Genomic DNA, 17,516 nt, shown 5'->3' with positions numbered 1-17,516 from the left:
GTTAGGATCGATAAGCGGTATCGATAAAATTATTAGTAGCGTTAAAACCTTAACGATACCCATCCCTACCTACACACGCACCGTGTTAGTTCTGACCAGTCCAAGGTCCTGAAATCAGGTACAGACATACAATATTCGAAAAAACTAGTACAGCAGGAGACACAGAAACTAGGCAGCTTAGTTTTGATTTTGAGGTTTGACAAACACCAACTCTTTGCTTTGATCTTTATTGTGCTACTCCAATCTTGTCTGCTTGGAATAAATGACTGAATTCCTTCAGAAACAGACAAAGAAATCCACGTTTCAGAAACATTAGATTTACTATATTAAGGTCAAATTATTCGTTTTTGTTTATGTATAACATATACTAAACTCTACTATATTTGGTTTGGGTTTCTTCTTCTGCTCCCCTACTGTTTGCTGGGCTTCCAGTTGGGGTTGAAGTGGCTGCGCAGAGATTCCCAGCAGTGGTAGTAGCTCTTGTCGAGTCTCTGGCATGTTTCTAGACCCCACTTTGTGACGGCCATGCTGAAGGAGGACTCAAACATGAACGCCTGCAGAACAGAAAATACAGGAAACAGATTTTAATGATGGTACTGCTTTTATATCTAACTTCTTAAATGATGCTTCTCTAGTTTACCTTCAAACTTCATATGCAGAGGTGGGAAGTAGTGAAATACTTTGTTCCTGTACTTAAGTACATGTTTCTGGTATCAGTACTTTACTCCACTACTTATTTTTCTGACCACTTTTTACTTTGACTTCTTAAATATTGAACACAAATACCTGTACTTTCTACTTCTTACATGTTGAACTCAAATACCTGTACTTTCTACTTCTTACATGTTGAACTCAAATACCTGTACTTTCTACTTCTTACATGTTGAACTCAAATACCTGTACTTTCTACTTCTCACATGTTGAACACAAATACCTGTACTTTCTACTTCTTACATGTTGAACTCAAATACCTGTACTTTCTACTTCTTACATGTTGAACTCAAATACCTGTACTTTCTACTTCTTACATGTTGAACACAAATACCTGTACTTTCTACTTCTTACATGTTGAACACAAATACCTGTACTTTCTACTTCTCTCATTTTCCAAACAGGCTGGTTCCTTTAGTCTGAATGTGTGTTTGGTGGCGTGATCATTATTATTTAGAGTCATTGCGTGCCTATTGATTTGAACACGATCCGTGTATCCATCATTTCCTGGTCTTCTCTAAAGAAGAGGGACCAATGAAAACGTTGTCATGTTGCCGTTGTTCAGCATGGAAACATTCATTAGCTAACAATGACATTATTGTTTTATTAATATAAAGGGAGGTCAGGTACTCTTTAAAACAGCTGCTAATTATGGGTACTTTTTACTGAAGTACATTTCAAAGTTCTTTACTTTGACTTGAGTAAAGAAGTTTAGTCAGTACTTCTACTTTTAAACACGAGTATCTGTACTTCTACTTTTAAACACGAGTATCTGTACTTCTACTTGAGTAAAGGATGTGTTTACTTTTGCCATCTCTGCTCATATGCATCTAATAAAAATACACTTTCTTACCATGGTGCCTTCGGCCACTCTCTCAGGTCTGAGCTCGGAGCTGCTGTTCTTCTCGAAGCACTCTCCATCTGGTCCGTGGGGGGTCATTATGCTGTGCAGGCTGCCCCCCCCAGGCTGGAAACCCTCTGCTTTGGCTTCATAGTGGCCTTTGATCAGGCCCATGAACTCGCTCATGCAGTTACCTAAAGAAACAGACAGGAGGCGCTGTAACACAGGCTGAGTTTCCAGTATAAAAGGCACTGATTTCCACTAGATGGCCTTATTGATCTGTGGTGGAAACAGACGAAAGGTGCTGTGGAGGGGCCTGCAAAGAACCGTTCAGCAGGTGGGTTTTATCAACTGCTGACTTGACACTGGTGGGGTGAAAAGGACAGGTTAGTTTCCTTTCATGATAGACTCAACATAAAACCAATTGACTTCATTTGAGCCACATCTAAACTCCTTTAGACCCTTTCACACATGAACTGCAACCCTAAACGTTACCCAGAGGAGCTTTATGTGAGAACGCCAATGTCTGAATCTTTGCACCACATATTAAACAGACTTTACAATGCCAAGCACAAAGTCTGTTCAACATCCGACCCATGAGTGAATTTGTTGATTTCTTTGTTTGTTTTTTATTACTCATGGCTCGAGACAGAAAGAAAACCAATATTAGAAGGTTAAGAAGAAGTCATTTAGACGGCAATTAAATTGTCTAACTGGAGAGATGATGAGATCTGGTAACTCCTTTTCATAGAGGCGGACGATAAACAGACAAATAAATGAACATACAAAATAATTGGTAGTTTGTGACCAAGTTACCAAACAGTGTTGTGACCGCGGGGTCCTGCACACTCTGCCAACACATCATCTTTTCATAAAGCAAGATTGTCCCTCTAACACGGGCAATCTCCCGTTGTATGCTACATGTGTTCAAGGAAATCTACGGATGAAGTGCGGACTTGATTCTCTGGACATTCTCCAGAGTTTTTATTAGAAAACAGAGCTATTTCTCAGAAGCCTTTTTCTCCTTTCGTGCAAAATGCAAGAGATGAATCAATGTGAGTGTGTTATTGGGGTCTTACGATGATAGTATGGAGGACGGAAGGTGTTGTCAGCCACACCCCAGCGAGGGGGGAAGATGACAAAGTCAGCGATGGCCACACCTGGACGCGTGGATTTGGCGGTCAACACGGTGAAGATAGATGGATCCTAGAAGAAGATCAGTATATGATGAGGGCGTGGTAGAGTATTAAGACTTACATGTACTTCCAGGGCTTGAAGTAAAGAGCAATGAAATGATTTGTGTTATGTATATTAAAAAGTAGCATGTCTGAATATGTCTCTCACCGCATGGTCGAAGGCCACTGCGTTGATAACCATGAAGTTCTTCAGGTTGTATTTGTACGGTGTGTAGTTGCCGTGCCAAGCCACCACATTGAACGGAGAGAAATCCTACATGCAGAGCATAGAGGCAAACAAATAAGACGAGTCTGCCCAAGCAACAAACACAAAGGACTTTAAATTGAGCTTTTCACAGGGAAAAAGGAATAATGAATAATGTCTTTGTAATCTTAAATTCTCAGAGAGAGCACTTCTTGACATAAAGAGAAAAAAACTGGTCGTAATGAAAAGGGTTGATTGTGAAAGAGGGTGTGCTTCTTTCTTCTCTTTCATTCCCCCTGTTCTTTGTGAAACCAGGCTCCAGGTATTATGGGGTAATTGTAATTGGCTTCACAATCAAACTTTCCCAAACTTTGGGCATTTTGACGCTCGTGACGGCGCAGTTAAGGGGGGAGAAGAGCAGTTACAGTGGGTGTACAGATATATTTCTTTCATCTTGATTGTTAAAACCACAGCAATTTCATATAGTTTCTCTGTTCTGATAATGCCACCGTGAAAAAGACATTGAACAGCAGCTCTAAAAATCAATATAGTTCATTACAACTCAAGCTGCCTCCTGAGTGACCTGCATGCCCCTCACACACATCAACAGCTAGCACACACACACACAGAATAAAAAACACATATGCATACTCTAACATGTGCATATGTGAATGATTTAACCAAAACATAAAAGGAAAGAAGGAAACAAAATCACAAACACAATTTACAGTCCCTGCCATACAAAAATGCCCAATCTCTTGGACGGTAATCCGTGGTAACTCTCCTGCATTCGATTAAAATGAGGGGGGGAAATGTAGGAGAGTACACACATGCACACAAAACACAAACATATTGGCCCAGTCAAGCAAATAATAAGTTAATTTGAGCAATTTCAGCACACTGCAGGAGAACAAAACAGCAGGATCAGACGGGAGCAGCAGCATCTTCCCCCAGATGAGGCCGGCGCTCCCTCCCCACCTTATTCTTTCACCCCTGCATTCCCCCCCCCCCTCCTGCTCAGGACCCCAGGAAGAGAGTTTCAGATGCAGCCGTGACCTCTGACCCCCAGCACCGAACAGGGGGCGGATACTCCAGGCGAGGCAGCGAGAGATGGAAAAATGTTTGTTTTGCTACAAAAAACGGCATCTCGCCCTTGTGTAATTCATACAATGAATAATAACAGAGTAGTTTGACATGGTTTCCACGGTTACAACCCCCCCGAACTTCTCCCCCCGCCTCCTCCCTGTCTCTGTATAAAAAAAAACCCCCTCCTTTCACACATTATGTGTCGATCCAATTATGCGCCCAACAGGACACTCGGGGAGGGGCGGGATCATTCCCTGAGTGAAATGCGGGGAAATGAATGCTTAACTTGGGAAAGGTTTTTCAGAGAAAGCACAGCCTCACAGGCACACCGTCAGTAACTCCTGAATGCCTTAACTAATTACGAGTGATTAAGGCTCATAAGGGAGTCGAGGCGGAAACCCGCTGAAGGGATAACAGCACACACTTCGATATTAAACCATCAGGCATGGCAGCAGCAGCTAATGGATCACATGCTTCACTTGGACAGCTTCCTGTTAGTCATTGTTGCGGTTCGATGGTGTTTACTGAAGCAAACGCAAACCTAAATAGGCCAAGTATGCCAAATGTGTGAATGTATTGACTCACACACACTGCAAGGGGACAAATACACACACCTGTTGGCATGCAAAGAGCTTTCCTTGGTACTTGTTGATGACGGTGTAACCTGTGGCCACCTCACGGTCCTCGTACCAAGCAACTGGGCACAGGAAGTCTCGAGGGTTGGCCAGACCATTGGCTCCTGCAAGACAATCATACATATGCACCGTCATGTCTATTGCACTACTTTTCATTTTATGTGAAGTATATTGCGTATTCCATTGCTGTAGCAGCCTGGGACTTCAGATTTTAATTCCCAAAGCTATGTTTAGGCTATTGTTCATATGACAATAACGCCTTTGAATCTTTGAAACACACACTCCAAAAACTTGAAATGTATATTAACAATACATCCTAGCAGCTCTGTGAGGCTGTCATAGTAGTAGTAAGAGAGCTAAATGCTAACGTCAGGACGCTACCTAGCTCACAATGCTAACATGCACTTAATCATAATGTCTTTTACAATGTTTACGCGTTTGCATGCTAATATTTGACTCAACACAAATACAGCTATGGCTTATGGGAAACTCTATGAATCAACTACTATAAGACATTAAGGCTTGCGAGCAACATTGTCTCTGACGTCAAATAAGGCAATATGAATTGTTTCCATCAAATCTGAAATAAAGGGTTTAATAAGGTTAGACTGAAGTTGATCCTAAAAACTATATGTTGAGCTTAACCCAAGATCAAATGTACGTCAAAGACTCTTGAACCCATATCTGTTTTCTTGTCTTAAATATGTATCCTTGTGGATGTTGCAAATGGAGCTGCTGTGATTGAAGAATAATTTCAGACCGGATTTGACTGTAAATACTTTGTTATCTAGCACACACCTATAGGCCCCAGGTCAGGGAGTTCATAATGGGCTCCGTACACCTCCAGTATGTATCCTCTGGTTTCCCCAAACACATCCACACTGAAGCGCATCCCTTGCTGGACAACACACAGAAGAAGTGAAAGGATATTTAGTGCTGTTTTTAATGTACTGAAGCTTATGGGTTATTTATTTTTGAAGGCTTTTGTTGAAAAAGACAAAAATATGCTAACTGGGCTGTGAAGACACGGAGGCACATTTCTGTATGAAAACTTGTGGAGATGAAAAACACAGATCTCACCTGGATGACACAGATCTCGTTCGGCTCGACCATTATCTTCCCAAACTCTGTGGTGATCAAAATCTCACCCTGCTGCGGGACTACAGACACAAACAGAACATTTGAAGAAAGAGAAAAGCTGAGAAGTGGGCTATCATTGTTCTTCTTGTGATAGATGACAGTGAAAACATCAACAAGCCTTTTCCTCACCAATCAGAAAGTCTCCGTCTGAGTTGTTGAAGCACCTGCAACAAGAAAATATCAAAAGAGAGGGCTTAGAAAGGATCTGCTTAGGAGGATTTGATATGTGAAAATGAATATACACTAATATGTGCTCACCTGTCAACCATGGAGGTGTTGCAGGTGAACATGTGGATGCCGATGCCGTTGCGGGATTTGGTATCTCCCGCTCCACAGAGAGTGTGCAGACCCTGCAACATGAAGAAGTATCTATGAGTTAACTCAAGATCTTTAATTGTTAAGTAATAGGTGGAAATTGAACTCACAGCCACAAAGTCCACTTTCTTCTCCGTAGATTTGGGGATGGTGAACGGCAGCCATCGCATCTGTGAGAGGAACCAGAGAGTTACTGATTCAGTATTTAAAGTACCGTAATTTTCGGACTATAAGCCGCACCTGAATATAAGGCGCAGCAGCGGCATACCACTCTCGGTTCCACTTTTACTTTTGCGCGCTACCTGTCTCACTCTTTTCCGGCCTCCAGCTTTTCCTGCTGGAACCCGCCGCTTAAAGGTGGGGGTCCGCGGACCGGCCATAGAGCCCATAGAGTTAAAGGTGTTGGCCGTTAGCTGTAAAAATCCATAGATTAGCCGCACCGTTATATAAGCCGCAGCGTCGAAAAATAGGGGAAAAGGCGCGGCTTATAGTCCGAAAATTACGTTATTAAAGGCTCTAAAGACAACATTTCTCAAATAGCTTCTTACTATGAACAGTGAAGTCCTACATGAGGAATTTCTGATTTGCTGTTGTTGACATGCGAAATGTATTTACATCTGCTTCCTATTAGCCTTCTATCTGGTTCAAGTGGGCGGGGATTTTTTCGAAAAACACTGGTGTCATGTATGTGTGAGGAGCAGTAAGAGCTAAGCAACGATTGGATATAAATGTGTGGCTTTCCTCGCTTAAATTGGCAGAAATATCCATCAAATCTAATCAAACAACACCCACACAGACAACACAGGAAATGAAATTGAAGTAAAACACTTTGATGCAACAATAGATTACTAGCTTGACATTTTCTGAAACACTCTAATTCACTTTCTTGCAGAGACTTAAAATACCTTTCTCATAATATGCAGCTAGCAGCCTCGCGAATTAGCTTAGTGTAAATAATGGAAACATTGTGTTATCTCAATTGGTGCTAGTTAGTGTTTTCAGACATTTTATGAAAGAAATTTATTTTTTCTAAACGTAATTAATGTATTGACTTGTGAATGTGTTATTCTATTGAGTATAATAAAAATATTTTCTCTGACATACAAGCAGTAAGTCTTCATTGTGGCCCTTTTCATACCTGGTTGGGGTCAGGCTCCACCTCGTTCCAGTTCTCTGTCAGATTCCCACAAGGCACGGCGGTAAAAGGCTTATGTTTGACGGATGGCAAGATACGGTAAAACCAGCTGGAGGAAGAAGAACCACATGTCGAGTTATTCCCTCTGTCTCACTTTCATTTGGATTTAAAGGTCACCTATTATGCAAAATCCACTTCTTCACATCTCTTCTACATCAACATGTGTCCCCTCTTCTTCATGTCTCTTCTACATCAACATGTGTCCCCTCTTCTTCATTTCTCTTCTACATCAACATGTGTCCCCTCTTCTTCATGTCTCTTCTACATCAACATGTGTCCCCTCTTCTTCATGTCTCTTCTACATCAACATGTGTCCCCTCTTCTTCACATCTCTTCTACATCAACATGTGTCCCCTCTTCTTCATTTCTCTTCTACATCAACATGTGTCCCCTCTTCTTCATGTCTCTTCTACATCAACATGTGTCCCCTCTTCTTCATGTCTCTTCTACATCAACATGTGTCCCCTCTTCTTCATTTCTCTTCTACATCAACATGTGTACCCTCTTCTTCATGTCTCTTCTACATCAACATGTGTCCCCTCTTCTTCATTTCTCTTCTACATCAACATGTGTCCCCTCTTCTTCATGTCTCTTCTACATCAACATGTGTCCCCTCTTCTTCATGTCTTTTCTACATCAACATGTGTCCCCTCTTCTTCATGTCTCTTTTACATCAACATGTGTCCCCTCTTCTTCTTGTCTCTTCTACATCAACATGTGTCCCCTCTTCTTCATGTCTCTTCTACATCAACATATGTCCCCTCTGTGTAAAGAGACTCTGAAAGTTTCAGGAACAAAGATTCTCTCTCTTTTTGTCCTGATCCATTTATATAAAAACCTGTCTGAAAATGAGCTGATCAGATTTTGACCACTGTATAATGTCATAACGATTTTTTTAGGCTTATGTAACCATTAGCCTTCTTCTTATCGTGTCCACAAGGCAGTCAGTTACAGGGCTTGTTAGATGTGGTTCAGCCACAGCTGAATACATTGCTGTCCCATTAGCCATTAACCATTAGCCAATCACCAACCAAGGTAACCGCCCCCACCTTATCACCTGAATCTCCTCCTATAGCACCAATATGGCATCATAGGCACATCGGAGTACTTTTCCCGTACAGTTCCGTTAGTGCCTGGGATTTTGCGTTCACACCAAAAAGAGAACTTAGTTCCGAGAACTTTCCCCCCCTTTTCAGTCCCTTCTAGAGAGGTGGTAGAAAAAAGTACCAACTTCGATTGGCTGAAACAGAGGGGATTATGGGTAATGCTGCAATGATCTGTTTGGTGTTTCAGCCAATCAGAGACATGTTCTGTATATATCTGAGAACTATAATATATTGGTGAAAAACAGTATAATAGGGGACCTTTAAAGTGGTTAGTATGATCATTTAAATGTCAGAAAACAGGTGAACACCTCCTCTTATTGGCCGGCCGGGGGCAGGTGAAGGCTGAGCCGGAGAGCTGCTCAGAGTAGAGGCCGTACGGACACACCTGGGGGTTATTCTGTAGAGATAATACAATTGTCAATGGCTATTTAATCACCTCTTATGACTACCACATAGTGTGTTTTTGTAGATGTGTGTGTTACCTGTCCCTCAGGTAGAGATCCAGGACAGCGAGGGTCTTCAGAAGACAAATCGTTCCCGAAGCCGCTCATGTACTGCGAGAGATGTTCAAGTTGAAAGAGAAAAAATAGAAGAATCCCATGTAAACACCATGCGGCTTCATTGTAATGCAGGATAAATGTGTTCATGCTGGTTATAATTAAATGTGAAGGCTTGTCATTAAGACTTGTCTTTTTCTTAATTGTTGTCATATTGATTCACATTAGATCTATGATAAAACAAACTGCAGTTATGCCAAATTTCCCCCCTTGCAGTCATCCATTATTTGTGTGTTATTGTGATACAGAGACAGACTAATTACACTGACATCCTCCACAGTACTCTATGATCAATATTGCAATTATGACAGGATTATTACTCCGTCTGCACTGCCGAAGTCTTCTTTTAAACACAGAAGAACTTAAAGAATGACTAAAGAAATCTCGCTGAGTCATTGTTAGTCTGCAGAAAACACACAGCAGGCACGGATGGGTTCCATATGTGCGCGTTCACGTGCCGTGCTTTTGAGTTTGCTCCTCATGATAGCTTAATACAATTGGGTTTAACTTAATTTAAAGTGACACAACTGGCTAAAATCGTGTGAACTGTCAGTCATAAAAACTTCATTTTTAAAATATTTTTGGGAGAAAACGGGCCAAAAAGAGACAATGTCCTCGGCTTAAATGCCTAATACTTAAAACATGCATGTAAAAAGACATTTCGTTCTATTTTATTGAGTGTTTCTCACTGAAATAGTGTTGTTCTGTGAAGCTGACACAACATCTGGGCAGCTGCTGAATGCAGTGCTCTGATTGGCTGGAGGCATCGCCGCCCTTCAGCCAGCCGCTCTGCTTCTGTTGTTAATGATGACTCCTAAACTTTCCATGCAATTATCTAGTATTAAACATTATTTACAATAGAAAGAATGCGTCCTTACCTTGAGTCCAGCCATGCTGCTGTCTGTTAAAGCTGATAAAGTGTCTCAGTGGTTACAGATTAACTTGCAGAAAGTTTTCCCTTGGACCAAAATCCACTGCAGAGTGCGTGCATGCCGGTAAATGAACAGAGGGGGAAAAGGGGGCTGGGTTTATGCTGTTTCTCAATATGGGTTCAATTAGACAGGCTCCTGCAGACAGGAGAGGGTCGGATGGTCGAAATGTGCAGACAGTGACCAGAGACACTGCCAAGACAAACACTGAGACTGGTTTAAAGTTTAGAGAGCAACACACAGGTAACAAATAGGACATAAGAAATATAGAAGTAGTTCAGGTTATAGTTTCTGTTCTGCTGCAATGCTAACATGACCTATTAGCCTCATGTTGATAAAGGGATAAGAAATAGGACTGCTAGATACCATAAACCTTTACTCAGTATTGGACAATAACTGAGGACATTCACTAAAGGACTTAAAGTGCTATTGTGAGCGACTCAAGTTGAGTATTTCCATTTTATACTTCTACTCCACTACATTTCAGAGGCAAGTACTGTTGTTGTTACTCCACTCAGTGAAGTACGTATATAACAGACACAATATCAGTGTGTTAGAGCTTGATGGTCAAACTGTGGTGACCTCATATGGTACTGCTTGTGCAAACAATGGTGTCATGCACATCCTCACGTCCTGCAAAACAAACAACACAAAAAATAGATTAGTACATTCTTCTTTATTGGGTTTGAAATATGCTATATGTGGGTATTGTGGAGGCTTCAAACGTTTTGCCAGTAGAACAAAGAACCCACTAACATCTGGCTTTTGTCTTCAGTTGGAAAGGTTACAGTCTGCATTCATTCCTGGGACAAGTACCTCTGCAGTAGTCAAGGTATACATCGACAGTAAAGGAGACATGACACCCTGACAGACACACTCATTTTAAACCCTTTCCAGTGTTTTCAATCCTGCTCTCATTTGGTGGGAAAAGGGTAAAAGTGTTAGCACTGAAATGGAGGCTTACGAGCCACAAACCTGAAAGCTGTGACATCATCCAACCATCACATGTAATGCTCTGGTGGTTCATCAAGTTGCCCTTAATTAGGTCATCTTAACACATGTTGAGTTATCATTCCTGGAAAGCTGCATCAATTATTTGTCTTCCCTTAAAACCAGCATAATGCACGGGTTAACGTCACAGCAGAAGGCCTCCAGAAAGCCTAAAGAAGAGACTTTACGCTAAGTATATTCGCCTCATTTCTTGGAATAGATGGTCAAACGAGGGGAGCCTAATTTCGCCCGTGCAGCATGTATCAAAAAGAATCAATTTCGCCTCTCTCAATCTTGCCTCGCTTCCCCTCTTGTCTATTTCTTTTCTTTTTGGGAGGTGTTGGGGAAGGGTAAATGATGGCAATTCTCATAGCAAGGCGCAAATAAACTCGCCGCGGCAGAAGTAACCGTTCTCCGGCGAAGCGTGCAGTCGGGCGCGGACCCCCCGCTGCCAGCCAGTCAGGGTGCTGTGCCGGAGACGAGAAAGCCCAATGGCAGGAAAATACCACGTCCCAGTCTCCGGAAATTGATCTGCTCCTTGCATGGAGAAAGAAAATGAGCCATTTTAATTTCATCCCCGAGTCTGATGATAGAATTCTAGAGTATTTGGGCACAATCGGGATGGTGTTGTGTGTTTTAAGAGAGGCAGGAATAGCTGGAGACGGCGGAGAGGAGACATGTCGCCTACTGACGGTTATATCTATGCATAAGTGGGCCATAAATGCTTTGTTATTAGGTGCCTGCTGAACTCAATGGCGTGATGGTAAATGGTACACTCACCTGGCACAGTCTATCCCCTTATGCATAAACAAGTAATCCCACACACACACACACACACACACACACACACACACACACACACACACACACACACACACACACACACACACACACACACACACACACACACACACACACACACACACACACACACACACACACACACACAAACACAGATAGTTACAAGCCCATTCTGGTATATGATGACATCTGTTATATCCAAGGTAAGTGCACAAACTTGCTTACCTACTTACAATATATATGCTATTTTTACCCTCTGACCTTTATGATAGGGCCTAAAACACAGAAAGAGATTCTCACACCTTGTTTCATCTGGCCATGGAGATCGGTTGTATCCGCTTTCAAGACTTCTGCCACCAACACCAAATACAAAGCATAAGGAATTGTGTTAGTACTGATCAAATAGAAAACTGGAATCAGTCAAAGCAACGTGTCTACCAGAATCTCTCTCCTATGTTTGGATAACGCACATAAATCTCAAACACAGAAAACCTTGTGGAACTAAATCCATCTGCATCGCTATTAAGGAAATGTGAGACAACATGGATTTCCTTATGATATAATTAGTGTGAATTGATCCTTTAATGACCCTGTGCACACACACACACACACACACACACACACACACACACACACACACACACACACACACACACACACACACACACACACACACACACACACACACACACACACACACACACACACACACACACACACACACACACACACACACACACACACACACACACACACACACACACACACACACACACACACACACACACACACACACACACACACTAAATGTCCATGCACCAGTGAGAATTACAAAGGTGTCATTTTTCCAACAAAGCCAACAGAAGAGCCCGGGAAATGTCGATCCATCCAGCTCATGATTATTGAACCAATAAACAGTAAAGAAAAAGCAACAATAGGCTGTGTTTATAAAGGTTTCAGAACAGCTAGATTGAAGAATGTAATAACTTTAGGCACATTTTGTAGTTTAATAACATATTGTTACAGCACATGTTTCATCTATTTGGTCCAGAAGACATTCAGGGACTGTCAAACCATAGAGAAATTATATATAGCCAGAATGTTAAACCTGCTTTGCCTGAGCGGTGCATTGTACTGTGTACTTTTGATTAAATTAATCAGGCAGTAGCAAGAAGCAACAACTAATTAGTGTGTGCTTACACACTCTCCTGCTTCTCTCCAGTGATGAGAATCTTCGTTGAGATGCTGTCAGATCAGACACAAAGCAAAGCAGAACACCACTTTATCACAATATGGATAGGTGTTGAATTTACACAACAACATCAAATTGAGTCTTTTGTTGCCTGCTGATATCACACGAAATTCAACATTTCTTTTTAAATAGGTAGCAATGTGATTCGTTCTAATTGGCGACTTCTTTGTATTGTGTCGAGCTGCTCAGGCGACGTCAAAATAGGTCGATAAAGACAGCAACAAATATATTTAAACTTTGTGAAGGAAACAAGTGTGTGTAAGTTGTCACCGCCTGGCCTCGCCTTGTGTATCAGTGCTAGTTAACTGCTGTATTTGGATGTCACATCGAACAAGAAATAGCTTGGATTCTTGTGTTTCGTAATTACAGCCCTGTTACACACTATTGCAGCTTAATGTTAAATGACTCCTGACATGAGCCACCACACACACACATCTGACAGCTCCATTTAACGCTGATTAGATTTGCAAGGACATGCAGTATACCCTCTCTGTCTCTCCCTGAGTAGGTGGAGTATCTCCTGAATCCTATCTGTGGCGGTAATGTTATGCAAATGGTTTAATATGAAGATAAAAGAGTGTTGCAGCGTGTGGCGCTCTCCTGGTTCACAGCCTCGTGTTTCCAGGACGATAGCTCTAACGAGGAGGGCACTATTTGGGAGTCATTAAATGATGGCCTTCCTGACATGCACCCGCTCACCGCCGCCGCCATCCGCCCCGCGTTGGCCATTAAAGCGACTCACACCCACACCGAGACACACGCCGCAGACGCCTTTTAGCGCCAGCTCCCAGTTTCTTACACATCACAGTGTCACAGAATAGAAAATTACACTCTCCTCCCACAGAGAAAATTGCTTTGGAATTGCTTGGTTATAAAGATGTGCTTTAAAGAGAGGGGGGTGCATGCAATAAAAGAAAAAGGACACACACAAACACAATTACTTAAGCACTCTAAGGACAATTCTTACAAGTTAATCAGAGGATTTACCAATTATTGATGTCAAAAGGATTTCGTTGTGTATCTGTTTGCATGTGTAGGTATTTAGTATGCATTATGGTAGAGTATAATGTACGAAGCTATCCCCAAATGAGTCACTGGCTTCTACACAGCCACAGATGAGGTATTAAACAAAACAAGAAGTGGAAATAGCCACAAACCGTAGGGCTGATGCAAGGAAAAATATCATGTAAAGCACCACAGCGGAGACACAATGAAGACAACAAGGTGAAAGGTGTATCAGCGTCAAGAGACAAGAGAGGCGTGACGGAGATGAAAGGGAGAACATACAAAGTGGAAAATGGTAGAGAAGACGGAAAGAAGGGGAGAAAAGATGCAAGATGGCACAGCAAAGATAAGTCGAGTGGACGTAGGAGTATGGAGGACATGTTGTTACCATTTGTCAACTTACAGTGGGGTTTCTCCCTATGATGGAGACCTGCAGGAAAGGAGAACATAAAAACACAAAACATGTTCAGATCTATGTGCATTTCTACAACGCCAAAAAAGTGTAACTAAATGTTTGAGTTGACGTTTCATCCTCACAGAATCTTCAAATGAATGTGAAAATATGATTACAGCAAAGAAGAAACCAAGAAACGACACAGAAGCTGCACTCTGGTATGTTTAATGTATGGGGTCTGACACATTCACTGCAGAGAAGACAGCCAACAGCACAGCTAAAGCTAGAGCGTTGTCAAATGTGAGCTAGCTAGAGGGCTAACTATGGCTAGCTCAATCTAAGACTAAATGTACTTATTTATTTCCCCCTTTCTGTTGTCTGTAGTTAAAATATATGTCAACTATGATGAACCATTATCTAAATTGTAAGTAATTCAGTCACTCATTCCACATTGAGGCATTATATTCAGTAAGGCTGGAGAATGAAAACGTAGCTAAACTGTGATCTCCATAATGAATCCAACACTAGCTAATTATGCAATTACCGGATTATTCATATAGGTGACTTTTTGTATCTGATGTTAAAAGATATTGTAGATTCATTCATCATAATGATTTCCAACTTGACCCACACAATTGTAATTTGTACATTAATATCTCAACTTGTTAGCTTGAATTTTTGAAGGAAACTATTTTCCTCGCATCCGTCAACTGCAAACTAAAACTAAAATGTATTCATTGAATATCCTTATTATTTAAAAGAGTTTTTACTTCTGAGACTATACGTTGAATTAAATAAGAATAAGGATTTAGTGATTAGTGCATTATTTTGCATGTGTTCTCTGTAAACTGGTGTTTTTACATCCATTTACTTTACCGCGAGCATGCTTGAAAAACAACTTTTCCTTCAATAATTTAAGGTAACACAGGGGGAGTTATTGATATTCAAATAATGCATTTTAGAGGGAGGTATTCCTTTGAGATATGTTCAGTGTGATAATAAGCTATTCACAGCATTCAAGCCTCAAAACCAAGCAGTTCCAGCTGACAGTTCACAATCTGGGACTGAGCTGTGAATATGTGTGCATGCGTCTATATATATATATATATATATATATATTTGTATTCACCTCTGTAACCTGTTCCCCTCCAGAGATGTGCTGGCATGCTGCCGTTAACATGAACTGCCCTGTGAGCAGGTAATGAGGTGCACCGAGCCACACATTTCCAGCTAAAGGATATTCTGTCACACTGTCAGCAACACATCACACACCTCATCACAAATAGAATTAGCTCCCCGGACAGCGGCAGAATGACGGAGGCTGGATGTTTGGCAGGAAGCATAATGGCGGTGGGGTGCTGGTGGTGTTTTCCTTGTAGGGGAAGCAAAGGGCAGGAGTGTGTATCAGCCCAGACACTTAGTGTGGTGCCAGTTATATTCACCCCATCCCTCTGGAGTGTGTGTGAGGATGCCACCTCTAAATCTGCAGTTTAGATAGGTAGTTCTGAGGGGTGGTGTGAGATGTGAAGAGGAAAAACTTGAGGTGAATGGTCTTTCGGACCAGGAATGAGTGTGTTCAACATCAGGAGGCTGTGTTTATATCTCTGTGGTTTTCTTGGCCAAGTGTGAGTTTGATGTTCTGCTCATGTGTGTATGTGATCATGTATGGTTGTCTATGTGTGTTTCTGTTCCCGGCACCATCATTAGGTCCTAGGCAGTCCCGGTGTTGGGGGTGTAGCTCGGCTGCTCCTGCGGCCTCTCAGGCCAATTTAGTGGGAGAAAAGCACTTCGATCCTGGCCTGCAAGTCTGAGGGTCCCCAGCGGGAGGCAGCGCAGCCCTGCAATCTATATTGGATTTATTCCTTTCCCATCTACAGGCCCCACACACCCCACAGAGAGGAAGTCTCAGCGGCACTCTCTGTACCCCTAAGACAATATGTTATGGTACACACATGAGTACACATAATCGTGTAAATACACACACTCACAGGCACACACTCCGAGTCTATCTTCGAGGCACACTCCCCCACAGCAAGGAAGTTATAACGGCACACTCTCCGTCCCTGTGGGGGCCGCCGGGGGTCAAAGGTCCTCTGAGAGACAGACACATCACACAGTGAGTTATTTCAGCCGGACCATTGTTTCTCTCACGGAAAATATTGTTGGGATTCTTAAAGGCCAAGGTGTAAAATGCAATTTTTATCACATTAAAGCAAGAATAAAAGAATTTACATAAAACTCAGACAAGGTCAGGCAGGAACGAGGTTCTTAATTTAGTCTAATCAACTGTCATTTGCATCGCGCCATTTGCGCAAGGTATTGCCACTAACTGAATAAATGGACTTCTTCAAGCTCGAGGGGGGGCACTCCGCTTTGATAAGCTGGCATCATAACTGATTTGCATATATTACTTTGATTATCTCATTACTAGGATGATTCTTGCGGAATTTTTGACACTCGCGCAATCGAATTAAAATTAAGGCACGCAATCAATAAAAGGGCAACGCGGCTGTGAAAACACACGACACCTCAGGTCTGTGCGGTCAACTAGCGACGATGATGGCGGTTATGATGATGATGATGATGATGTCATGATGATGATGGTGAACGTGATGATGATGATGACCTCTTCAGCTCACGAGCTCCTGGACTCAGTAGTGGCTTTAGGAGAGTCTCAGGCTCCTGATTCCTGTGATCAAAGCAGTAATCAGTGGAGACAATGGGGGCCGTGAGATTGCGGCTCTCGTGTGGGTGACCTATCACCTGCCATGAATCCAAGAGTGGCCCGCAGGCGGCGGCTCATGTTCCCTCGATCGATAATAGCGCTCGCATCTTTCCTCCGACTCAAGCCATCTGTGGAATGATGAAATCATGCGTAAAGACGCCTAGCCTCGGATAATTTTGCAATGCAGCGCCCACAATAACCGGGCACATTGTCGAGAGCGGGTAGAGGCGTGAGGGCCATCATCTCAAGGTGATCATCTGTCACCGAAACCTCAAAGTGTCCAGCTCTTGGATCTGATATGTGGCTTTAAAAGCCTTCAATCCTTTCAGATTCTGCTTGATTTTCTTTGTGTTCTCATGGCAGGATCCACAATACCACATTATGACAAGTGGCTCATTTGTTGCCACACACAATTTGTCTGAGGGAAGAAGATTTGGAGGCTCCTTCTCCTCTA

At 42.2% G+C, this 17,516-nt stretch overlaps 1 protein-coding gene across 1 annotated transcript; it reads right to left on the bottom strand.

The window, feature by feature from the left end:
- Positions 1-211: 211 nt before the first annotated feature.
- hgd (homogentisate 1,2-dioxygenase) lies at positions 212-10,004 on the bottom strand. Its single transcript, XM_079662049.1, has 14 exons — positions 9,845-10,004; positions 8,892-8,963; positions 8,718-8,806; positions 7,247-7,352; positions 6,219-6,278; positions 6,052-6,143; positions 5,923-5,957; positions 5,734-5,813; positions 5,452-5,551; positions 4,633-4,757; positions 2,897-3,001; positions 2,632-2,758; positions 1,565-1,746; positions 212-554 (listed from the first exon to the last, which is right to left on the bottom strand). The coding sequence occupies exons 1-14, from the start codon at positions 9,857-9,859 to the stop codon at positions 411-413; spliced, it is 1,332 nt and encodes a 443-aa protein (XP_079518175.1). The 5' UTR covers positions 9,860-10,004; the 3' UTR covers positions 212-410.
- Between the last annotated feature and the right edge of the window lie 7,512 nt (positions 10,005-17,516).

This window comes from Notothenia rossii (assembly GCF_949606895.1).
Source record: "Notothenia rossii genome assembly, chromosome: 12".
Lineage (NCBI taxonomy): Eukaryota > Metazoa > Chordata > Actinopteri > Perciformes > Nototheniidae > Notothenia > Notothenia rossii.
The sequence above is the reverse complement of the archived record's forward strand: the minus strand, read 5'-3'. Positions and strand labels throughout refer to the sequence as shown.